This window comes from Excalfactoria chinensis, chromosome 5 (assembly GCF_039878825.1).
Source record: "Excalfactoria chinensis isolate bCotChi1 chromosome 5, bCotChi1.hap2, whole genome shotgun sequence".
Lineage (NCBI taxonomy): Eukaryota > Metazoa > Chordata > Aves > Galliformes > Phasianidae > Excalfactoria > Excalfactoria chinensis.
In genome coordinates, this window is record NC_092829.1 from 9,026,369 (window position 1) to 9,051,384 (window position 25,016).

The 25,016-nt window shown below is 44.8% G+C and overlaps 1 protein-coding gene across 6 annotated transcripts; it reads right to left on the bottom strand.

Annotated features, from left to right (window-relative positions):
- Window positions 1–1,153: 1,153 nt before the first annotated feature.
- On the bottom strand, window positions 1,154–23,595 carry TRMT61A (tRNA methyltransferase 61A). Of its 6 annotated transcripts, none has more exons than XM_072337020.1 (5): window positions 23,362–23,462; window positions 22,532–22,667; window positions 20,775–21,139; window positions 12,336–12,602; window positions 1,160–4,060 (listed from the first exon to the last, which is right to left on the bottom strand). In XM_072337020.1, exons 3-5 carry the CDS (start codon window positions 21,103–21,105, stop codon window positions 3,732–3,734), a joined length of 927 nt encoding a protein of 308 aa, XP_072193121.1. In that variant the 5' UTR covers window positions 21,106–21,139; window positions 22,532–22,667; window positions 23,362–23,462; the 3' UTR covers window positions 1,160–3,731. The 6 variants fall into 6 exon arrangements, with proteins under 6 accessions (XP_072193118.1, XP_072193121.1, XP_072193122.1 ...); XM_072337021.1 differs by lacking the exon at window positions 23,362–23,462 and adding an exon at window positions 23,190–23,205; XM_072337017.1 differs by lacking the exons at window positions 22,532–22,667; window positions 23,362–23,462 and adding an exon at window positions 23,048–23,176 and having other exon boundaries at window positions 1,154–4,060.
- Window positions 23,596–25,016: the final 1,421 nt, after the last annotated feature.

Consider the following 25,016-nt stretch of genomic DNA (forward strand, 5'->3'; position numbering starts at 1 on the left):
GAGGTCTTCCCTTTCTGGCAGGTGCAGATGTATGTAACCTGCCCTTGGGACCAGGTGAGAAACTGTAGGTACAGTGATCACTCCCAGCTGCCTTCTGCAGTCATTGCTATCAGCACGTCAGCCAGCTAACCTAGGAGTTCAAGGCTGTTCCCTCCCTCAGAGAAAAACAGCGTGTCCTGAGCAGTCAACAAAAGGACGAGGAGCTCATGGGAGAGATACGCAGGTAAAAGTGAGGACCGTTATTTTTATTTGATCATTTGATTCAAGGTCTGTTTGTTCTCTGCACTGATACCGTTGCAGATTCATTCCAGTTCAGAATCTGTCACGTAGGGAAAAAGGAAATAACAGAGTCTGGCTCCCTTCTTTTGGCATCTGAACAACGGTTCCTCAGGAGCACTCAGGAGGCCGGCAGCATGTAAATGCTTTCCCTCACGGTGACGCAGACAGAACTTTCTGGCAGTCAAGTAACCCCCCTCAGCTACTCACAGCTGCATGTACCTTTGATGCAACACGATCATTATGCAACACTGGCTCTCCCACTTTTCTCTCCCCGTGCCTCTCATACTTGGGCAAGCAGAAGCTGAGATGGAGCCCTGCAAATGGTCTCCAAGAGCCCCAGCCCCCCTTTCCTGAGACTGCCCTGCTCCCAGCTGCACCAGGGGTGAGTTTGAGGCACTGGGTACCACTGAACTGCAGCCCAGGAGGGCACAGCTGTCTGCAGTCTGTTCAGAAGGAACCTGTATTGCACAACATGTGCTGCCAGTGTACTTGCGCACCTAATGGTGCAGGTGGCTGGGATGTGTACTAGCATTTACAAGCAGGTCTAGACTTGCTGCATCTCTGAGCCCCCCGCCTTTCTGGGTCACCACGACTTCCGCACTCATCCCAGGACTAATGCAGCACAGATGTACTCTCGAGGGAGTGTGTGAACCAGAACCCTCATCTCTGGAACACTTCCAAGCAAGAGCCATCTCCTCACCATCACGTAGCCCAAAGTACCTAAGGAGAACAGAGCAGGAAATTAGGCAAAAGAGGAAGGTCGTACCGCTTTTGCTACATGATCCCTTTCAGGTTCTCAAGCACGATTTATATTCACATCTTCAGAGGAAAAGTTTTGTGCTAACAAGCAAGCAGGAAACAACCACAATGAGATACAGATCTGTGATGCTTTAATTAAGGCACAGCAAGACAGTGAACAACAGCAGGCCTCTTGAGTGTTTCACAAGCCTCACCTGAGTCATTACTGTTTGCCTTGTAGGTTGCAAGGTGTCAACGACTGCTGGCTTGGAGGGCACAGAGCACAGGGGACAAGCTGAACCCAGGTGCTTGTCCAAAGCGAGGGATGGAAGATGGCCTGGCAATGTGTGACTGACCTGTGGCAGGGCGGGGGGAAGAGGTGTCTCATTCTAGACTGCAGACTAAATTGTCTTACAAGGAAAGGTGAGGCTTTGGAAGCGTGGCCTGGGCAGATTTAGCCACTGTGATGGGAAAATCCCATGCTTCTGATTTAGCACGTGTGACAGCAAAGATCGCCAGAATGTAAAAGGTGGGTGACCGTAAGCAGAACTAAGCAGTGGTGCCTCTGGAGCGCGGTGCTGTCTGTGATGGGCAGTGAGGGGTTCTCCCCATGACCCTGCCAGCAAAGCAGCAGCAGGAAGCGGTGTGGTGCTGGCCATGGCCAGGACTGGCAACAAAGACACAGAGGCCTTTTTAATATTGCAAAGACAGAAATGAAATCCTTCTCCTGTTACGCAATGCTTGCCCTTCCTCAGCAGGGATCAAATCAATATGGGCAATGCAAAGTCAATGGTTTATTTCAAGGGGTTTTGAATTGGGCTTTGTAGGCAAAGAAGCATCAGCCTTGTTTCAAACTGCATGAAGACACATCGGTATTTCCATTCCATGTCTATTTGTAGGACAGAAATGTGACTTTGTTCCTCTTTAATCCTGTTTGAATGTCTGAAAAGGAAAAGAATCCAAGTCTAAGGCTGGAGTTATCCCTGGTGAAGGCTGAGGATTCCACTGGTCAGGAAGTGAGAATCGCCTCCAGGTAAGCAGTCTCGTAGCATTAAGTGTATCTCCTCATGCCGCCTTCTGGTTCATGCAAGTCCCTCAGCATCACTTCCACGGTGGCAATTCAAGCACACACAAACAAGTGCATACACACTTGCAGGCACATCATTCTAATACAGCCACCAAACCATATCATCACTGTTAGAAGTTCATCACAAACCTGTCTGGAGGAAGTTAGCAGCAGCAGAAGCAGAACTTTCACATCATTTGTGGAGAAAAGCTACAATGGTAGGGCTGCTTACGTAACTGATTTAGTGCTACAGAATTGCTTTCTGCCTTTAATCTGCTCAACAGTTTATCTCTGCTGTCGTGATCGGTTGAGCTTCCTTTAAACCATTATGGATTAGCATTCTGCCATAACACGTTAAAAGCTTAGCTTTGTTTATTTCTGTCAAGAATGGGGGAGGGATATCAGGTTCAATTGCTCAGGCAGCAGGTTACGGCTGGCTGTTTTTCACACGATCAACATATAAGGTGCCAAATGCAAGGCACAGCTAGACATTTCCAGACATTACCAGTGGCTGGAATATCTGAAACTGTGACCAAAAAACCCACAGAAAATAAAAAGAGAAACTTCAACATTTTTTTCCATCATTATTTTACTCTGTAAATAATAAAACACAATCCAGCATTCAAAACGTTCATCCCACCCACCAGCTTTTATGGAATACAGAAGAGTAAATGGTCTAAAAACTGAAATTAATGAGGCTGATTGATGTTTGCATTATTGTTTGCATTACTGTTGCCATTTGGAGACAAGTCCTGCCAAAAGCAACCCTGCTGACATTCAGCTGTAGGACGATAATGCACCACCATGCACAGAAAACACCAAGCAAACTGCACTTCGGCCACACTGCTCACAAAGAGAAGCTCAGGTAACATTCCCCATCCATTCAGTGCACTCTCAGGGCAGACTCATAACACGGATAGCAGATGACCTATTAGAAGATGATCGTACCATGCCTGATTTTCTACTATCAACTGATCGCAATATCATATTAGACCAAATCCAACAGTCAGCACACTTATTGGACCTCTGTGTCATCCAAGTGATTTGCAGATGCCAGAATGGAGTAAGAGGCTGTGTTCCTGAGTGCTGCCAACAACCCTCTGTGCAGCTCAACACAGTTCCAAGGAAATTCTAATTCTGTGACCCTCCATGCAGGCAACCATACGGCTCTGCAACTTCCATATCCAAAGGGAAGCAAGGAAGCCCCTCCACATTCCTAAAAGCAACACGCAGCCGCCAGAGAAGTTTAACAAGAGAAGTGCCTCATGGTGCTGTGATAAAAGCATAGAGCTGGGAAAGTCATTCAGAAAAGAGGAGGAAAAAAGTCCATCTTGTTTGTGATCAGTGTGCTGTTTTACTTTCTTATCAGGAGGAATCTCTATCCCGCACATTCCAGTGAATGGCCACTTGCTATTACTTTGTCTTTTTGATGGCAAGCGGAGCACCGCTCCAGAGTTCCAACATTCCCTTGATGCTGTTCTGGTTAATGCTTGCGTGCTATTTAAACAAAGCATATTCCAACTAAATCTGACTATATATGGAATTCCCTGACAAGGAAAAATTTGGATGCCCTACAAAAAGGAACCATGAAAACGGCAAAGGCACAGAAACACACAAAACATTCCGAACTTCCCCAAGTTGAAGTGTACTAGAAGAGGCTCTTAGTGGCAAAGGTCAGGTACCCAGTGTGACCCACCATCTCCCTCAGTGGCACGCCGCTTTTGAACTGCACTGTTCCTTGCTGCAGATTAGTGCCTGGGCTACCTTGGGTTGACGGGTTGCTGCTGTCAAAGCCAGGGCTAGAATTATCCTCAGCTGCTTTTCCAAGGTCGGGGATTTGCAAGCTAATTGTCCTTACATTGTACACTCGGAGCAGAATTTCCAAGGTGTTAATCTCTGTAAAACCATTCTCTTCCATTGCTAGGCAGGTCCTCTGGACTTGTTCGATGCAGGGGGAGAAAGAGCAGATGCGGCCACCTGCAAAAGAAGACAGGTAGTAGGTAAGAGGGCAAAACCACAACTGAAGCACTTCTCTTTTTTCAGATTCTCCTAGCTGCATGCAGAACTGCAGTCAGGAGCTGGACTCGCTGATTCTTATGGGTCACTTCCAACTTGGGATGTTCTTAGATCCTATGCATTATACAAAAGTAAAAACATTCTGAAAGAAAATCTTCATGGGGCAACTCTGTGGGATCAAAGTGTCAGCATCAAGCAGGGATGACTTCACAAGATGCATCAGACTCTTTAAAAGCTGCAGTGGTAAACTCACTCATCTTCCAAACCCAGCATTGCCCACTACACTTGCTCATGATGAAACTCTTAAAGTCAATCCCCTCAGAGCAGTGCCTCTTTTGGAGTCACTATCCATTGCTCTGGGCCGAGGCACTGCTCTGAAGCTGGCACCTACACAAAGCCAGAAGTCATTCTCCACACACTGTACAGAGCTGCCTTCATTAGAATCTAGTGTGCGTGCACACACGCTCTGACAAAAGCGGCTGTGTTTATTTGGGAACGATGGTATGCGTGTACAGAATAAAGTAATCTCTCCAGGCCATAGATGGAGCGCTGTTAAGACTTTACCCTTTTAGTCAAGCTGAGTAGCATGTCCCTTGAGTGTTACAACTTACTGAATACCACATCGGGCAGCTTTACAGCAAATGCCCCAAACCCCTTGGACAGGGCTCTTAGTGACAAACTAACACACACCTCCTCCTCTGCACATGGCTCAGTTTTGATTCCACTTTCAGAGCACTAATAGGCTCCCTACAACATTCTGCTGGCTACAATGTCACCTTAACAGCTGAGAATAGAATGATTCAGATTTACTCTGAAAAGCCACAGCCAAATCAGATCAAAGAATTATAAGGACGCTGTCTGCCATAAAGCCAGGGCATGTGCTTTCACCCAGGACACACTGTCCCACGAGGGACACAGCCCTTCCTGAAAAGCTTTTGTGCTGGGGGAAGGAGCTGGACAATGCAGCTTCAGCCACTGTTTCACTTCTTATAATTAGATGAAAATGCGTGCTGGCCTAATTTGCATTCCTTCCCAGCCCTCTCCCAGGCTCATCCCGTTGAGCCTCCCAAGCCCCGTTGTCTAAGCAGTTAAAAAACCCGTGCAGCTGAGAGCAAAGCATCCTGCTAAAAATAGAGGCAATGCTGGGACTACACGAGTTCTGCTTTATCTCAAACTCGCTCTTTATTTATTTATTTCCCCCCCCCCCCCCCTTTCTCATTTCTAAAGTCACATCTCTAAAAAAAGAAAGCATCAGGTCTGAAAGTGTCACTGTAGCACTCCAGTTACTGCCCAGCAATGATGTGCCGGGCACTGATTGAGGAAGAACACTTTCCATGACCGTTAATCCACCATACACTAAGCAGGATTTAATTTTAGTCCTGGGATAAAGTCTCCGCAGCCAGCAGTTCTTATCATGCATCTTCAGAACAAAGTACCCCAGACAAGTAATTCCCTGGAGTGACAATTAAAGAACAAATCTAATAACCACCTGCAAAATTAATGCTGGTATGTGTCACTATTAACCAACTCTGGGGATGCCAATTTAATTGTGCACCCGGTCCATTAGTTCCCATGAAATTAGATTTATATGTTTATCAACGTGGCCAGCACTACCAGAACTGCATCCGACAGCTCATCCCTTCTGGCCACAGCAGCAGACGTTGCTGCCATGGTCGTAGATACAACAGAGAAAAGCTCGAGAAGAAATTTATGTTACATAACTGGAAAGTTACTATAATGAACATATGTTATAGAGAACGATGCCATATTCTCATTGTGTAGGGAACTGAACAAACGTCTAACTTAGCTAAATGTCAGCTCACAGCAACTCTTTGTCTGCAAGGAAAGAATCTGCACTGAGATCAGAGACTTACTACGATTTCATTCAGGCTTTTCATTTTTTGCATTCATGTTGAAACAAAAGATGGCAACATATTTACATTTACAGCAAACCTGTTCTCCTTATTTACTCCGACTGCAAGGATTTCAAGACATCTTTAGGCACAAGCTGGGGATTTACAGAGGAAAAGTAAGAAGCCTGCACACAACTGTGGCAACATAAGCTGCCAACCCGCCTACGGCTCTTGTCAAGCCTCCAATTAAAGCCAGAGCAACCTTCATTTTGCCTCAGGATGGTCAGCTGAGCACAGCATGGCAGCACCAAACTTGGTGTTGATTTATTAGGCTGCTTCCTTGTAAAGCAGGCTGCTTGGGAAAGCAGGGCTACAGAAAATGGGCTTCTGAGCCACTGGGTAGAGAAGAAGGCTCTTGTGATAGCTGACATCCAGATGGCATCTGTCAAACAGGAAAGGGGATCTTCTTTGCTGTCTGCTCTTCACACCACCCTGCAGGCTGGGTTGGATTCATGGGCTGAACTCGTTTCATTAAGCAGGTGTTAAGAAAAGGTTGGAAGGCTGCAATTAGCAGAAGGCTTGAAGGTAGAAATGAAATTGCAGCTCTAGACTTACGGAGACTGCCTAAAATAGATTTGAGATGCTTCATTTGCCGCGGTGTTTTTAGCTGCAAAAAAAAAACCAACAGTGGACTCTGAGCAAAAGAAAAGCAGCATTGAGAAGGACGTGCTCTTCTGCTGAAGGAGCAGGACTTGGAGGTGTAAGCCACCTTTGTGTTCTCTCAGAGCTCTCCTTTTAGGAAAGCTACCGTTCCTAAAGTTGTTTAATGAGACCTGTGTGTCATCATAAATGGATACAGCAATTATCTGAGATTAATCCTGTTCACATCGGGAAGCTGTGTGAGCTTTTTGATCTGAAGAGCTGTCTAAAAATGTGTTTATTCATGTATAATGTATCTGACAAGTGCTAACGTTGAGAAGAAAATAATGAGTCTGCATTAAAGACTTAAATTTCTTTTTCCACCTTCAATTTTACAGAGAGTGAGTTTGTTTGAAACATTTAATGGAGAGGTTAAATCTGAATCTGTAGGCTGGAAGGTGCCCACACAGTCCTGGCAGCCGTTGTAACCAGCAGTGGGGTCAAGAGCCTATGAAAATTAAAGTGCAATTGGAACAATTAGAAGAGAGAGCTTAGGGGAAGAGGAAGAAATAAAAGAGAGGATTTGCATCTACAAAGCACTGTACATTCTTTTAAGCATGGTATTGAAAGTATCTAATTAATAATCAAAAGACGCGCCTTGTTATCTTTACTAGAGATCAGTGCGTTGGAAGTTGCTCCTCCTTCCAACACAGTCCTTGATATGCTTCTGTGCAACTCCACCAAGCATCTGCAGTTCTGGTTTGTCTGAGCAGAGAGTAACACCTCTACCAGTTCTACTTACCTAAAGCCTGCTTTAGGTATCCAGCGTGGAAAATCTGGCAGCGCTACCCAATTGACACAAACTCAATGCATCCTCGTGATATGAAAACAACACGTGTCCGAGTTACGTGCCCTCTCTTTTGCAGGTTGCTGTATGCGTCACAAGTGCTCTGCTAGGTTTGTTCATCATCGCAGCATTACTCAGAGGATGTGAAAAGAACACATGTAGTGCAGCGCTGCTGAGTTCCTGAGAAAATGGGCCCATAATTTTGGAAATGGTTCTGTGACGCAGAAAATGCAGCACAGCATTTTTATTTCTGGTAAAAGAACACAGCTCTGGGTTTGGGGATTTCAGTGCATTGTGATAATTGGAAGATTACGTTACAAAGATCCCATGGCACGATCATTATGTAGGGGCGAGGCAGGAAAGTCACCGAGCAGCATCACTCTGGCATTTACTCTGTGCTAGTAGGACACTAAAAATATTGCCTCTGCAAAAGGGGACAAAATGTCCTTTAAATGAGTGTGTGCTCGTGGGCGATTTGATGCAGCTTCCCTGACAAGTGAAATGAGAGGATTTGGCTGTTGGAAGAAATTAAAGGATGTTTCTTGATTCAGAAAAGAAAAATTTTTCCAAATCAATTACCAGCTCATTAATGGGAACTCGATGCCATTTTCTGCAAATGTGACCTTAACCTCTATGTTTGTAGGTGCATCCTTCCAAAGCAATTCATTCCTACTGCCTTCCATGGGGATGGCAAAAGCACGTATCAAAACTGAAGAAAAAAAGTTGGCACCAGACTTGTGAAGAAAATCTAACAACTTCCTTTAAGATTCCCTTCATCCTCAGCTACTTTCTACAAGCTGTGCAAAGTCCAGCAATGTTGGCCAGCATTCCACAGCATGGATTACAGTGCAGGAATCCCGCTTAGCTCATGACAGGTGAGAGAATCACTTCTGCTTAGGTGGCTGGGCCAGACCCACTGTGTGCACCTGAGCTGAAAATCCCCACAGCCTCAGCTTGCTTAATGTCCTCCAGCAAGACACACCAGCCGTGCTTAGCTCAGCAAGCAGTGCTTGGGAACCAGGTGGAATCTGAGTTAGCACCTGCCTCTGATCCTAGTGGGGCAGCTCTGCACTAGACCAGATGGTCCCTCAGCACTGGGAGGTTATGTTTCAAACTACCATAGAATCATAGCATTGTTTGAGGTGGAAGAGAACTTTAAAGGTCGTCTAACCCAACTCCCCTGCAATGAACAGGGATGCTTACAGTTAGATCAGGGCCCTGTCCAACCTGACCTTGATTATCTTTGACTTCACCTTGAGCAAATTCTCCTTCGAATCTAAGCAGGTGGCACACTAATAAAGCCTGGTGATGATGTTTTACAGACACCTATGGCCTCATTCACTTATTCCGAAACAAACTCCTATGGACATGAGAAGCATTGATACCATCTTGAGCACCACCTGCATGGGTGGAGGAAGAAAATCTAGACAGCACACTAGACTAGCAGGCTCCACTTCCTGCCCTAACACATTCCCTGTGTGTTCCTGAGGCAAGCTGGGCCCAACCAGCAGCAACCTCACATCACTGCCCTCTTGGCGTGTTTCAGCCTGGGGGGCTCCCAGCCCAGCTGCCATGAAGGTGAGACTTGTGGCTGAAGATTTCAGCTGCTCCACAAAGTCATACCTGGGTGGTTTGAAAATGGGACCATGAATAACCTCTAGGGCTCAGGAGAAATAGCCAGTGAGAATTTCTGCGTGGAACTGGTATTCCCTGAAAGCACCAGGGAGGAGAGAAGCACACCTAAATGAAAATCTAAATTAGCAAAGCCAGGCCGTGCCTTACCTACACCACAGGCTACTGGGAGGTTGAGGTGTTTGCTTATACAACAACCATAAGAATCAAACCTGGCAGGTTAGGACAACAATCAATGGCTATGCTAGAGAAAAAAATGCAAGCAATACTTGTTTTAAGTCCACTGTGAACTAGCAAAACAAACAAAAGACTTTGGAAATGAAAAGCAACTACCTCTATAAGAAGAACAGAGTATTCCTAAAGGGTTTCTGCAATGGCAGAAATACAGAGGCACATATAGGGAGGTGCTTGGAGGGAACTTCTGCTGCAGGGCTTCTTGGAAAGACCTGACAGAACCATATCACTTGATTCAGGTGAGATCACACAGATCACTATTTGATAAACACATAATTTAGGGGCTTTATGGAGAGAGGAGATGTAGACTGAAAATAAGAAATAAGCTTTTTTACAATAAGGGCAGTGAGGCTCTGGCACAGGTTGCCCCATCCCTAGAAACAGCCAAGGTCGGGCTGGATGGGGCTCTGAGCACCTGATGGAGCTGTGGGTGTCCCTGCTCAGTGCGGGGGGGTTGGACTGGATGGCCTTTACAGGTTCCTTCCAACTCTAACAATTATATGTATATATGTATGAAATAGGCCTTACTTAGAGAGCAGAGTAGGTGGGTACAGAATTATAATCAAAGCAGTACAGTATTCAGCTGGGAGATGACTGAGTCAAAAGTTTCAGGGTATTTAAGTACTGTAGGATGTGGAGGATATTTCTGTTACCTCTCATTTTTTTCATTCTGTTAATTTATTATTATTATTATTTAATCTAGCCTGAAGGGGTTAACAGCAACTTTGCAAAAAAACCACCAAGGTCAAATACTGCTATGACTACAGAAAAGCATTCATCAGCAGATGCTGCAAAAGGAAAACAGTGCAGGTCTGGAAATGAAAGCAAGTTCTGCAGTGCAGCAGTGCCTGAGAGATATTACAAGCAGCATTTCTGCTTGAAAGCATGACTGGTGAAATGAGAACAGAAGGATGCAGCAGAGATACAAGCCTGAGCATCAGCAGAACATGTCACCAGAGAACAAGAACCTTCGAGTCAAAAACTCTCTGTGCATTTTTATCCTTTTAGCTCTTCACAAGTTGGCAGTGCATTAAACGGGAGGCCAAGCTATCGTAAGCAGCATATTTACAGCCCACTGTTAGGCATAACGTGAGTGATAAATGTACTCTGTGAAGAGGATCGTTAACACTCAGCCTACTAGGAGCTGCAAGACTCAGGATCTTGAGCATAAGTAGGAGAGAAAATACTGATTTGATAAGCATTTGTTGAGGTCAAGAACTCTCTTACACGCCTTCTCAGCTGAAAACTCTGTAAGAAATATTGTGGTTCTAAACAGGAGGTTAACTGATGCTACTGAATTCATTTAGCCTGGACTTCAATCTAAGTACCTTTCGACCTCAGCGAATGAATGACCGCTACCTGGCAGCACAGACGCAGTGTTTACATTGCACATGGCAATGAAACCTGCCACATGATCCTGTCCAGATGCATGCGAGAGGGAATGGAGGGAAAAGAGTGCAAGGGCTCACTCTCTCCAGTGATGCCTTATCACTAAAATGGAGGTGAGCAGCAGCAGTACGTGCACAACCTGTTCTTACTGCAGAAGAGCTTTAACTATCTGAAAACAGCAGTAAGCAGTTTCACCCTTGTGATGGGTAAAATGCATGCGATGTCACTTTACAGACAAAAAAAAAGGCAGGGTTTTAAGTATTTTTCATATTGGCTTAGCAGGTGGGACCTTGTAGCACAGAAAAGTGTAGGCAAAGAGTATCGTCCGTTTAGTACTATAGTAGCTTTTATCTGTCTTTCAAATGCTGGAGTGAGACAGGGATTCTAACCTCGGAACTGCTCAAGCAGCCCTGCTCAGTATTCTAAACATGCAGCACTTAAATAATTCAAATTGGGCTACGCAATGCAGCGCCTTCTAAGCTGGGAAGTCAGCTGAGTGTTCTGCTCACTAGATTAGATAATTTGAGCATGGGAAGGGCATCGTACAGTGCAGTGAAAATTGTTTTGTTTTTTTTCCCAGGACACACTGGAAAGCAGCTACAAATTCAGCTGTTACCCTTGCAGGTACAGAGTGCTAATTAGTCTCTTTTTGTTTATTTACTTTTAAAAGAATGTGTTGTATTGGAAAGCTACCTTGAAAATTTTCCATTCTAGTGGAGGGAACCTACTGCCTGGGTTGGTCCTGACTCAAGCACATTCAGTGACCTTTAAGAACAAGCTTAAATCCTGTGATTTAGACCAAGCAATTTACCTAAAGTCAGCACCCTGCTGAAGTCGTGTCCCAGCATGGGCACTGTTCTGCACTCCATACTCTCCTGATTAGAAAAGTCACTTCATAGCCTGGCAGAAGTTAGCTGAGATTCACACTAATGCAGTTACATTGGTAGAACAGTAACCAGGGGAAAACTCATTTCAGGATAGGAGGATGGTATACTCCCTATTTTTCAATAGGGAAAAGATATAAACAGACAAAACCCATCCAATCCCCAATAGCAGTCCCCACTTACTGTCACCATCCAGGAGCAGCTGGCGCAAGCAGGAACAACCTTTAGGTTCAATTCCTACCGCAACCAATGTCATACTTCTCATTAGCTCTGACAGCAGAGATTTAAGGCAGAAATCAGCATGCATATTTAAGTATAACCACATTTTCTTTAACATTATGGATGTGGAGCATTGTTAAACCGGTCCAATCTGCAATGATTGATGTAAAGTGATTCTGAACACCTTTTATACAAACGCCTTTCCACTGAAGTGCCAAAGAAATTTGCTTTCAGCATTTATTGTTGCTGCTGCCTCCCACACATCCTCAGATCTACAAAATGCACTAGACAAAGGTTCAAACGTTATTTTCTTTTATAAACTGCCCATTAATTGTAGCAGCTAGCACAGACCTGTAGGAAAAAAAGTTGTTCTGCTCCTTTTAAATCTTTCATTGCAAATTGAAGACCTCTTTTTCATCCTTTGAAATGCTTAGAGACTTTGACATTCGAGAACAGCGATCACATAATGGAAAGGAACAGATCTAGCATATAGCTGAGAGGCAAGACAGCACTTCCTAAAAAGAGATAAGCACAGTTACCTTCAGCTTTTAACGCTGACTTTGCATGTCCAATGGCTTCCCATGGAGATGGAATATCCAGGAACACAGCGTCTGCAATGTCTGAGACACCAAACCCATTCTTGCAGACATCCTGGTTGGTCACCGTGACCAGATGCTCTACTCCATGCTCCCGAAATTCCTCCTTGGCCTTCTCAGCCCTCTGTTGGTGGAACTCCACTGTGTACAGGTGCCCTGTGGGAGCCACTGTCCTGATGAGAGCATGGGACAGGGATCCGCTGCCTGTACCTAGAAAAGAAAAGCAGCTTGTGAAATGCTTTTTGATAATGCTAGGCACTGCTATAGCAATCTTCTTCATTAGTCCTGTTTAGAACACTAAATGAAAAACAGAACGAACAGGAACCATTGGTTAAATTAACAAAAGATAACAAGGAGAGATGGATCAGATGACCCATGAAACAGTTTTCAGGGTCCTCAAAATGTTAATTAAAAATCCACGAGTAAAAAACAATGCTAAGGGTCAGCAATACAGCTCTACAAAGGGCCACGGGAGAACACCAGGAATTAAATGCAATGGGAAAATAGAAAGAAAATTAACCATGGATTTTTTTCTCCAAGTGCAAGACTCTTCTAGGGTAAGAAGAGATGAAGGCAAAGTTCAGCGTATTTCCAAAACCTTACACTTCATTAAAACAAGGGATGTTAGCAAGAGCCTATGTTTGAAAACCTGGCGCCTATACAGACAGCCAACCATGGAACCTGTTTTGCCCAGGCCCCTTGCCACACACCGGCCATCCTCAGTGCACCCTGAAATTACCCAGAATGGAGGTCCCTGGGCTCCCCACAATCACGCCAACCAAGTGACCTGACTGCACAGATGGCTTACCTGTACAAGTCTACACTGTCTTATTGAAGTCTAATGAGATCCACCACATACCCAAAATTGCACATAAGGACGATTACCATGTACAGTCACAGACTAACCATTAAGATACAGACTTTTTCTTGTTTGAGCTTGGCAATTTGGGAAACTTATTTTTAATGATCCATTGGCACGTTAAATACATAATGACTAATAACCAGCGTTTTCACTGAAGAAAACACCCATATACCGACTCGTATAGCAGATTACTCACTGAAGTGGCATTTAGCAGAATAACCCACCAAACTCAAAGCCCCACGGCAACCCCAAATTATCTGTGTTTATTGATTTATAATTCTGTACTTGGAACACACTTTTCCTGTAGAAAGAAAATCTATTTCTAGCTAACTTCAGTGGCTGTTCAGGCTAAATTTCAGCCTGAAGCAAGTTCTTTTAACTACCGCAAATCTTAAACCTGCTGCTAAAAGACAGAATCTGAAGAACAGCAGCGGTGGAGAAAGCTCAGAAACCAGCAGAGAGGAAATCAATTAGGGGATTCAGAGGTTGCTATGCTGCCTAATTGGAGCAATACTTTCCTGACTCGGACAGGAAGTCAGAGTTTAGTGACAGATCCAAGGCCCTTGCCCTCTACTCACATAAGGGGAGAAATATTGCTAAGACACTGGATTTGAGCTGACAGCTCTGAGAAGGGACCCATTCAGACCATGAAGAGCTTAGGGCCCATGTTTGACGTGAGACCAACTGAGTGCTGTGCAGAATGGGCACCACTTTCTTGCTTCCCTCTGGGAGGGCCCTGACCCCGGCAGGCACAGCAGCACCTCCCCCAGCTTTAATGGGATGGAGGACCTCAGATTTTAGCGCTGGCCCCAAAAAGGTCCAAGAAGAAAGTGAAACTGGAACATAAGCATTTCCTTCATGTGAAAATTCATGCACCCACACCAGCATTACAGAAGACAGAGGGCAGTTTACCTGTGCACATGTGACAAATCACCGACTTGCGGTACCAGTTGGCTCTAAATATTGACATAAACTTTTCACTGGTCAAAACGATTAATGGTAGCATGGGAGCCACGTGGCTGCCAAAACTCAATAATGCACACACATAGCAAAGAAACAGCATTTCACTGTTTTCTGTAATGACAAAAGCAGGGATGCCCATAGGACACTAAAATGACTGAAATCTGGCATTTCACACCAGAAAGCAGGACTGCATGACTGCGAACTTCTGCAATCCTACAGAATGCAATTATTTTACCTTCCTTAAGGGCAGCGCTGCTGACTTTTGGCATCGTTCTCAGCTCATCTATAAGAGTGAACGGGAGGTCTGCCAGCACAGCTGGGATGGATGCAGAAGAGAGGCTGCTTGTGCACGTATCCAGTTTCCTCGTTCATATCCTTTTACATTTTTAATCACTTTCCTTATAAATCTGCTTTTTCAAAACACCAGAGAAGATGACAGTTTGTCTCCTTCCTACTAAATCCCATTACATTGTTTTGGTTTATTTTCCGGTACTTTTTTTTATTCACAAACACTCCAAAGCCAAACCCAGCACCAAAAACAGGATGCTGGAAGTCATCGCTTGCAGGCGTGTATTGCAGACTGAGTTTTGTCAAACAAGGTTGCCAGGAATTATTTACTGTTGACTGGCTACTGCAAACATGAGACTAATACATACACATTGCATTTTACTCTATCAAATTCTCTCACGCTGACATCACTAATGAGAGTATTTCTGAAGATGCTGCCTGCCTCCTCCATGACAACACTCTCAAAACTGGAGGAAACAAAGAACAAGGTGGCTATGAATCATCCACCATTGCAACATTTCTTCTTTTCTTGAAGAGATCACAGATTCCGAACCCAATCCTGTGAGATGACGACGACCCTCAGCTCTCATATTCCTGACAGTGAACACACTCCTTGTGGTTCATCAGGAATATCTTCATTAGGGTCTGGCAGTCGATCACAGTTCTGTACTCAAGCACAACTCCTAATGCTGTCTACAGAAAGCAGGTTCAAACCTCTATTTCTCCTATGTTATAGAAGGGAATTAATGCTTACTTTCTCCTTCTCCCCTGAGAATCTCCAATATTCAACATCTGAGCTTCCTCACCACCTTCTCAACTCCTTTTCCATTTCTCTCCATCCATCTTTGACAACTCTTAGCTCAGGGGAGAGCTTCTACCCTCTCCCAAGTCAACAAAACCAGTGCAGATTTAGAAGGATTTATATCCTAATGAGTGGATACCCAGATGAAACATTCAGCCTCAGTACCTATAGATACCTGCTTCTGATTTACAGACGGCAAAGTACTGACCACATGAACAACCCAACAATTCCCCTGACCTCAGGAAGATTTGTTCTTCTCACCTTCTGCTGATTCAAGTGACGTGTTTGCCACAGAGAAGCCTCCACACACCTCAGCACCATGAGGCAGCATCCACACTAAGATCATTCCTCATTTCAAAGCTGCAGCAGACAACATCTGACCCCTTCAGAAATAACACCTGCTACTTCAACAGTGTGTAGATACGCATCAGGAGAGCAGCTGAAATGCAAGCATTCCAACAGCATCAAATATAGCTCTTGACAGAGAGCTGAATAAGAGGGAACACACTCGCACTGTTTTCTGTTTAGCCTGGTTTTCCAGTTTGCTTATCCTCCTGGAATCCCACCTGTGCTGTCAACCCAAGAGACCTTTGTGTTCCACTATGTTTTCTCTATGCTTGCCTACCCCCAACATTTCCCTTTCATGGGCTTTCTCTTTTGAAGAAAGGAAGTAAAACTGTGATTTTGAACCCATAGATGTTTACAGTTGTGCTTATGCAAAATATTTGCCAGGTTTATTATGGCAGGTTTGTAATCCAAGCTAAACTTTAAGTGCATACATTGGTTTATATAACACAAAAACAGGAAAAGTGATGTTATTAATTTCTGGATCGATGCAGTATCTAGTAACATTTTAGCGGAACTGAAGTGTCTGCTGCAATATTTGGCTACATGAGATATTCTAAATGGGCAAGTACGAGAAAACAATCAGTGTTGCTGTATTAGTCTCCTAGCTACCACACTTAAACCTAGCAAATAATAAGACGGGTCATGAGTCAGCCATGAGAACGGATGGAGCCTCAAAACCAAAGGAGAATTAATCTTTAGGCACAGCTAAAATCTCCACAGCCAGTATCTGACAAGAAACACAGTGCAGAGGAGCACTGCTCACTGTACATGTCAAGTTTATGTAACGGGAGAAACTTTAATTATTTTTAGTGAATATATGATGAGATCTTACGCATCTGGTAGTTCTATCTCAAGAGCCATTCTGTGAGGGCAGTTGGGCACAAAATCATGGTGAAAGAGGTGAGAAACTGCAAGATCAGAGACATAGCAGGGAGGAGGAGAGGGAGGAGAGCGCTTCAAGGAAATGGGCTGGCTACTGCAGGAGGAGATGGCACGTCAATGAGTTCCCCTTACAGATGAGATCCTTCTCTTGCCTTTCTGCTGCGGACATGCTGCCCAAATGGGCATGTTAGGAAGCAGACTAGAGGCCAAAGAGGGCCACCGTTCACTGGATTCAGGAGCTGGGGAAGGATGGCATGGAAGTTTCCAAGGCTGGCACTGCCTACAAAAGGAATGGGAATGTGAAGACTGAAAAGAATTTGCTCTTAGAGATTCAAGAGGCAGAGGTCATTAGGGAGGGATCTTCTGCAAAATGGAGGTGATACTGTGAAGTTCAGAGCTGCATGAGAAATACACTTTGTGGTCAAACAGAGTAAGATGAAAGGAAGCCCTCAAAGCCTGGAAACAAGCACTTCAGGGTACCAACAGCATTCCTCAGCCACAGGGCTGCACCCGTGGCAGCGATGCCTCATGTGGCCACAGTTCTGCTTCAGTTCTTTGGTATGTCTAGAGAATATGTGTTCTCTGATGTTGGTACAGATGAGGCTTTTCTTCTACTTCAGAAGGTGTCGTAAAGAATCACACATTCGAGTTCTTCTCCCTCTTATCTGCTAAGAGGCAGATATGGGAGGCATTATAAAACTTAATTAATATGAATATGTCCCAAAATCAAATTAATAGTTACAAAGCTTTGGTGTGTACACAAAAGATACAGCTGCAGAGTTTACATACACTTATGCCAAAGAGATGGTGCAGACATGAGCAGTCAGAAGAGTCATAGCACTACAGCTGACTTGCTGGGACTCCACAATAATCTATTAATCATTTATTAAGTATCCATTAATCATTAGGTCCTCCTTAATTTTTTATGAGTGCACTCCTAACAAAATCTACACTCAGACCATGAGTTTGAAAGTTTCATAACAGTTTTGGAGGGGCTGCAGTGTAAGGCAGGCTGGCCACGGGCTCTTGTTCCCCCTCCACAAAGAAGCCCACAAGAACCCAGAGGACTGTTCTCAGTCTTCACAAATCCCGTCTGTGGCTTTGGAACCCCACCGCTGTGTGGCAATGAACAGGGTTTAGCAACTTTTAATTTGGGACTTAGCTGAAGGGAAACAAAAATCCAATTAACATTTTTGCTCATGTGAGTCTGATTTTGTCGAGGGCTGAAGGATCAGTGGGATACTGGTCAGAATACTTTTGACTAAATTACATTTTGTCTAAATACAATGCTCTGTTGAAACCAAAATATTTCTTAGATTTATCAGATTAAACGAGGTTTCACAGTGCTGCACTGCATTCCCTGAGCAGTTCTGAGGGTAAGGACGGACACTTGTTTAGGTCTCAGCAGGGAGGAAGCACAGTAAAAAAGCTCAGATAAGTGGGTATTGGAGTAGGAAAAAAGAGGTCTTATATTTAGCAACAATATCAGAAAGATTCATATTTACTCCAATGTTGTATAAAAATACATTTTAAAACAAAACCAAAAAATTAGTTGCCAAATGGAGTTGTTATCCTACAGGCAGCTACGATCACTGGACTGAAGATAGCCTAGGCTTGGAAGTTGGTATCAAGTTAGTTTTGGAGCTTCGGAGAGAGGTGAAACAAAAAAGATTGAATGTATTCCTTTACTTAAACGGTGACTGCATGTGCAATGAGCACAAGTGAGATCAGAGTTACCTGACGAGAATGAAAGTTTCACACTACCCACCTCAGGTACTGCAGCAGCTACCTCAGGTATCCTTTACTTCTGGAAAGATTGGACTGCCAAAAACTCTTTTCAGACTGGTGAATTCCTCTGGTCAGGGACCAATACTTCAAAGAGATCTTAGCTCCAACAGCAGTTCTTGAATCTCAACACACTTTCATAAATTAGAAATTAGCAGGAGACAGAAAAAGGATCATATTCCTATGCCTCCATCGTGAAACATCAGGCAGATGCTGAGTCTCCTTACAGCCTCAATGCAGTGTGCTGGGATGACTTTAATTATGCATGCGCTGCTGACCAACTTGCTCTTTATGTATTTATTAGAAATGGTTAAAAATGGTAAAACCTGTATTAATATGCTTGCATTGGTTATGACATGCCATTATGCATCAATTTAAGCTGAACAACTCAAGTGATATAAAATTAAGCCTTACTTTTTAAACTGATTTTTCCTACCTACACATGTAAGGTAATGTATACCAGTATTCACAACATCAGAACATGACACAGAGGGCATTTCATCTTACTTTCCCCATCCTTTCTATGTACATCGGTGCACATTGCTCCCTAGTTCTGCTCACTTACCCCAGCTGGGTGCAGGACACCTGCCACAGCCTAGCAGCAAGGAAAGGGGAAGAGAGCCTGGCCTGTTTACTGTGTCTGTTTTGTCCCTCCACCCCCACAGCAACTATGCGCATCAGTTCATGTTCAGATAATACAAAGACAGACTTCCATGCTAATTAATGCTCGAGATACATCTAAGACAGCACTAACAGGAAGCAGACTCAAATGCCATTACTAGACCAGACTTCCTGCCTTGTTTCTGTTATCACCATTGGCTAGCTCCTCCTAAGCCACACAAGGTTAAACAAGCACTAATGATTTTCGATTGCTGAACGTGGCCTAATTTTGGATGGCCCCAAAGTAGGTTACATCATCACAATGGAGGCTCCAGTTGTCAATACATGCAACATTTTTTAATTCAAATCACCACTTCTGGTCAGTCGTAAGCAAACCTGCAGTAAGAACTCTTGCTTCAAGATTAACTCTTGCTTAATACTTGCTTAATATTCCCTCTTTCTTTGTGAACAGTGAATCTTTCAAGCAATACAAGCACAACGTTAGTAGTAGAACTGTTTGCTTTCCCTAGAAAGCTGAAGTTAAAACACTAATTAGGACAGCACAGACATTAAAACAAACCTGGGAACAGTTTTCCATTAACAGAAAGGATTGTTTTGTAGCTATGACTTTTGACCCACGGCGTTTGTGGGACTGCGGATCGGTTAGCTCATCAAGCATTTCCATTTCTTGGCTATTCAGACAAATGAGCTTTCAAAGATTTTCATCTTTCATCATTACCAACAACAGTAATGTTGCAGCTCTGTCCTTAACATGCACCTATCCCAAGAATGGGGCCAGGAGCTTCTCTACGTGGCCTTGCCTGTTTCCAGCACATCCATTTATTACTGGGTGTAACTGGATGCAGATAAGCAGCACTTCAGTTGCATTGTAAAGCAGCCACAATACCCCCAAAGCTGTCCAACATCATGCTTGGGTAGGAGCAGGAAACGTTAAATGCAAGTTAATGCAGAGCAGTACAACCTAGTCACACTGATCCTTTGCCACATCTACACTTCAGAAGGAAGCATATAAAACTGCTTCCTAAAAAGACTCAGACAGACAGAAAAAATTAGGGCAAAATATCTACAGTTCACATTTTTGCAAGCTACAGAGATCAAATGAAATGAAGCAAGCCTCATACTGCCTGCAGCAATGAAATCATGGAAGTGTTATTATAAACTGTATCTATCCATGAAAATATCTATCCACATGAAATTTAACTCCTCCGTACTTAAAAATTATGTAAAATTATGGAAGTGGTAATAAATTAAAGCAAGTTTAGAAACAATGCACAGCACTGTGATGAATGCATCATCTGTTCTACTGTGCCACTACAGCGAGCTCTGCGTGAAGCTGAAGTACTACAAGAGGATCACAGTAGGGAAGAGAACAACAAAGTATGTGTACTTTTGTGGTGTCACATGATAGAAATACTGACATTTGATTTCCCATACTACTAGGTCCAGCCTCTAACTCACTTCAATGATGTTCTCGCAGACTGCTAATGCAATGTCTGATTTTTGATTCAAATCATGCTTTTTAAAAGCATGACTTAAGAACTTAGCAGTTTTGGATACGGGAAAGAAGATTGCTCATATATTTAAGATGAATTAATCGTGTACTCAAAGGCATGTGTGTGTAAGGCTGGCATACTGAAGCAGTGCTGCTTGTTAGAGAGGCAGTAGTTGATAGCATGTGCAAATAGAATTACTCCATGTGTGGGCTGAGAAAACTGTATCACAATGGAAACAGAAAAAAAAAGAGAGATTTTGCAAAATGTAAAGCTAAGCGTGTTTTCCATGGAAAGCGATGGTGTTAGTTCGTAATAACAAGATCTCAAAGTATTATTACCTGATTCACATACTATGGAGCCTGGCTTCAGTTCTAACATCATGGTGATTACAGAGATGTCAGTGGAATACAGGATCTGTGTCCTGTGTGGAAGATTCACTGTCCACAGTTCTGGAGTTGGATGAAGAATAAAAACCCATCCTCCCTTACTGCAGGTCACTTTGGAGCCATACTTCTTGCCTATGAGATCCGTGGAATGCCGGATGACCCCATATTTAGTCTGAGTTACACTGCCCTGCTGGACTTTCACAGGAAACATGGATTCGTGGCCCAAGAACACAATAGCTGTGTCACCATCCTTGATCGTATCGCCATATTCAACAAAGCTCATTGCAACGGTCTTGTGGTTGGCTGGTGATCGTCACCTAAAAGGGGACAAATGCCAAGGCAGTTTTATGGCGTCACAATAAAGCTATAAGTACAGGCAAGTTGTTTTATTTCTCCAGTATTTAAAGAAAAAGACATACTGTGCAAGTAAGATGTTAGCAAGAGAACCCCGTGAAGCTCAGGGACCTCCCCTCAATGCACTCCTGACCCAATTAATATGAATGGAAAGATCTTATTAACTTGAATATAACCACTATTTGTATCATTGTATGGTACATTTACAAGCAAAAATTAGGAAATTTGTTACCATTTGCTCAGCCTGCTCCCTAACCCTACTGGGAAACTTGCAAGGCAGAACCCATTTCAGCAATCTGCTTGGTTCCAGTTCACAAGCTCTCAGGATACGTCATTCAGCAATGAATTTTATTTTCTTCTTCTGGCTTATCCCTTGGTGATTTACAGCATATGACAACTGCGACGTGCCTAAATCTCAATCACCAATTATTAGGAACACTAGCAAAAGTTTACTTGAAAGTTTTCCAAATGATGCTTTAGAGATAAAAGTAGTATCCACATTAATTTAGGTATAAATTCGACTAAGGAATAACATTGCGGCCTTTAATTTGCCATTGGGGGTGTAAAGTGATTGTCTGGGAAGCGATCCATGCTGCAGCTGAAAGTAAACAACCACTTGCCAGCCAGTGCAAACACATGGCATTGTTTTAGCCCCATGTTCTGAGAGCAACAAACTTCAATGATGCTGTCTTGGAGAAGAAAACCTCAAAATGAGAAGGCAGCTTACTGTAAAACCTGGCACTGCTTTTCAGATAAGGCAGCTAACAACCTAAGCTGCAGGCTGAGCTATTCATGGAAAGAATTGTGTAATGAGGTGATCCCGAAGTTAGAGATTAAAGTCTTCCACAGAAGAGTCTGGGAGTCTGATTCCTGATAGCTGGACAAGGAAATTAAAAGCAGCATTACCTTCCATAGAAAAATAGAATCATTGAATCATTTGAGTTGGAAATGACCCTTAAAGGCCATCCAGTCCAACTCCCCTGCAATGCACAGGGACACCCACAGCTGCACCAGGTGCTCAGAGCCTTGTCCAGCCTGACCTTGGCTGTCTTTAAGGACAGAGCATCCACCGCCTCCCTGGGCAACTGGATTTGATTCCAGTGCTTTCATAGTCAATGTGTAAAAGTTTTGTCCTACTTCGCTGGTTTTGCTAAAAACAAACAAACAAATATTTAATTTTGAAACTGTAGCCTGTTTTTCTTGACCAAAATATGAGTTCAATCTGCTGTTCAGCAGCCAGATTTATAAATGTGCTGCTGCAGTGAGAATGAGAAGCAGACATGCTGCTAGGCCATGACTGCAAAGTGTATGGCATGCGGTGTAGGCACTCATACAGCAAAGCACGACAGACATGCCTGGACACATGGCGAATCGGCCAGGGCATCCCATCAGCTCAGAACTGCACACACACTGGACACTGTGAGATCCTAGTGATGCCTAATGAGGTTTTATAGCTTGCACCATCGGATTATATCGATGTTCTTAACTCTCCTGCAGCAGACACTGTTTGTGAGTCGTAGTTTTCAGCTTGTATTTAGAACAACATCATTTGGAAGCGGCTCTGATTCCATCTCAACTACATGCGTTCCTTTCAGCCGGCCCCGCACTCACTGCTCCCCACGCACGGCTCAGTGCCGAGGCCTCGGTCCCCCCCTCTCCTACGAAGTCCCCAACCAAACGCCAGAAGGCCGCGTGTGCCGAGGGGAAACAAAAGCATAACCGGCGCGGAGGCGGCTCGGCCCGCAGCAGCTCAACGCGGCCCCCGCCGCACTCGGCTCTACGCAGCACCGCCGCCCCGCAGAGCCTCACCCAGGGCGGGGGGCTCGCGGCCCCCCAGCAGCGCCGGCTCTCCCCGTCCCCACAGCCGTTACCTCCCGCGGCCGAGTACCGCTAGCAGGCCCGGCCCGGCTCTCCTCACACGCGGTGCCCGCCCCGCGCTCCCCGAGCCGGTCGCAGGATGCTGACGCTCCGCCGCCTCCGCCCCCGCCAGCCCTGCCCGTAGCGGCCGCTCACCGCCACCCGCTCCCGGTTCGGGCAGCTCCGCTCCCGGCCCCGCTCGCTCGCCCCGCGCTGCCCGCCCCAGCCGCCGTCCCTCAGCGGGGCCGGGCACAGCGAGCCCCGCGCCTGGTGGCTCCTGCGTGCAGCCGAGCCGGTCCCTGCCTACGGTGAAACGAGAGGTCCCTACGGGCGGTGGGTGGGTGGCTGGACAGCCCTTCCCGGCTGCTTCCCCCTGAACACCTCCACGGGCACAGTTAGCGATGAACCCGGGGAGGATCTCGTGTTCAAGTGTGGGCAATTGGCGGCTGCGTCCCATAGGGGGAAGCCCCTTCCCCAAGGAAAGGCCGTGCCTTTGCCACCCAAGCCGCCATGCAGGTGGCTTCCAGAACGTTCCAGCTATTCCCCCTGCTCACCCCGGGGAAAGGCAGCTCGAGGCCAACCGAGCTCCTCGTGCCGGTTTCTGGAGGCTGCAGGAGAAACCCACAGCGGAGTGTGGGCTCAGAAGGAGCGGAATCATTATCAAAACCCCAAATAGCGCGGCTCTAACTCCTACTTGTGTCTCATGTTTAGGATTGCAGTGATGTGGAGAGCCGGAGGTGCCCGGGTGGCGCGGGGATGGAGTCAGGAGATGCCCACGAGGAGGATATCGCCTCATCTGCTGCTCCCAACAAGCCCAGGCCACTTGGCATGGGAGGGAGCGGGCACAGCAGCATGTGAGTCACCTCGGACGTGCAGGTAATATTCCATCTAAATCAGATAACTGCTGCGTTCACCAGTGGCTTGTGATGCACAGGAGTGGAGAAAAAGTCGTTCCTCACAATCAAGAACGCCATCAACGCGCGCTCAGCTGAGAGCTGTGTGGATGGATGACCATTTGGGGGCTTTTTTTTCTTTAAATCAATGCGATTTCATCAACTGTGAGGGAAAATTTGCTCATTATCTTCAGTGAGAACATTTCTATGTCATGCTATTGACCCGCCCGTATCATAATTGCAGAAGGCTTTGTTATTTCGTTGTGAAACTCTCCTCCATCTCATCTAAACGTAATGTATGCAGCTTCAGAGGTTTCTTAAACTGCAGACTCCTACTCAGCTGTTTTTCTGACTGGCAATCACAGCTCTATTCTGCCTTTATATCTGCACCTACCTTGTATTTATGCTCTATTCTGCCTTTATATCTGCACCTACCTTGTATGTATGTGTGTCATTTTTTTTTTCCCATGTCATTTGCCGTAGTTTATGTTCTTGTGTCCTTTCTTTCCCTTCAAAAACTGCTGTTGACATCACTGTGAGCCTGACCGTACACAAGACGGAGCAGCTCTTAGTCTTCAACGAGGAGCTGAAGTAAGTTTCAACAGGACGCTCAACTAATGTGAAGATAATAGGGATAATAGCAAGGCAGATATACCTAAAGCAGTAAGTGGAAAGAAAACATTTGTTTGGGAAGTTAAACAGATGCAGCTACATCCAGTTCCTTTCATCTATCGATGCACGAGTGCTACGTTTCATTTCAAGTGCTGTTTAGTCAGTGAGGCATTGGCACCAATGGAGTTACATGTAGTAAACCATTTTGTTTTGCTACTTCTTGATTTGGAAATATCCTTCTAGGTTTTCAGGATGTTTCCCCCCAGTTCTTAAGGTTGATGTTGCTATCACGTGAGTAATTTCAGAAGGCACATTCGCTCATCTCCTTGCAGTTGTACACTGCACAACATTTATAATTAAGCCTCTTAGGAAGTGTTTGCTGCACGGCCCATGATTAACTTCCCTTCATTCTTCATTGTTGAAGCTCAGCACAGCGATCTCTGGAGTAATCACCCCACCTTTCCAGCCTGACGTGCCA

Bases quoted from the DNA above. Each gene is read 5' to 3' on its own strand.
- TRMT61A (XM_072337017.1), bottom strand. From the start codon at position 21,105: ATGAGCTTTGTTGAATATGGCGATACGATCAAGGATGGTGACACAGCT. The intron at 12,603-20,774 runs GTAATAATACTT...TTTCTTTTCTAG, and splicing joins CTCCATAGTATGTGAATCAG to GTACAGGCAGCGGATCCCTG. The intron at 4,061-12,335 runs GTAACTGTGCTT...CTTCTTTTGCAG, and splicing joins GTCAGCGTTAAAAGCTGAAG to GTGGCCGCATCTGCTCTTTC.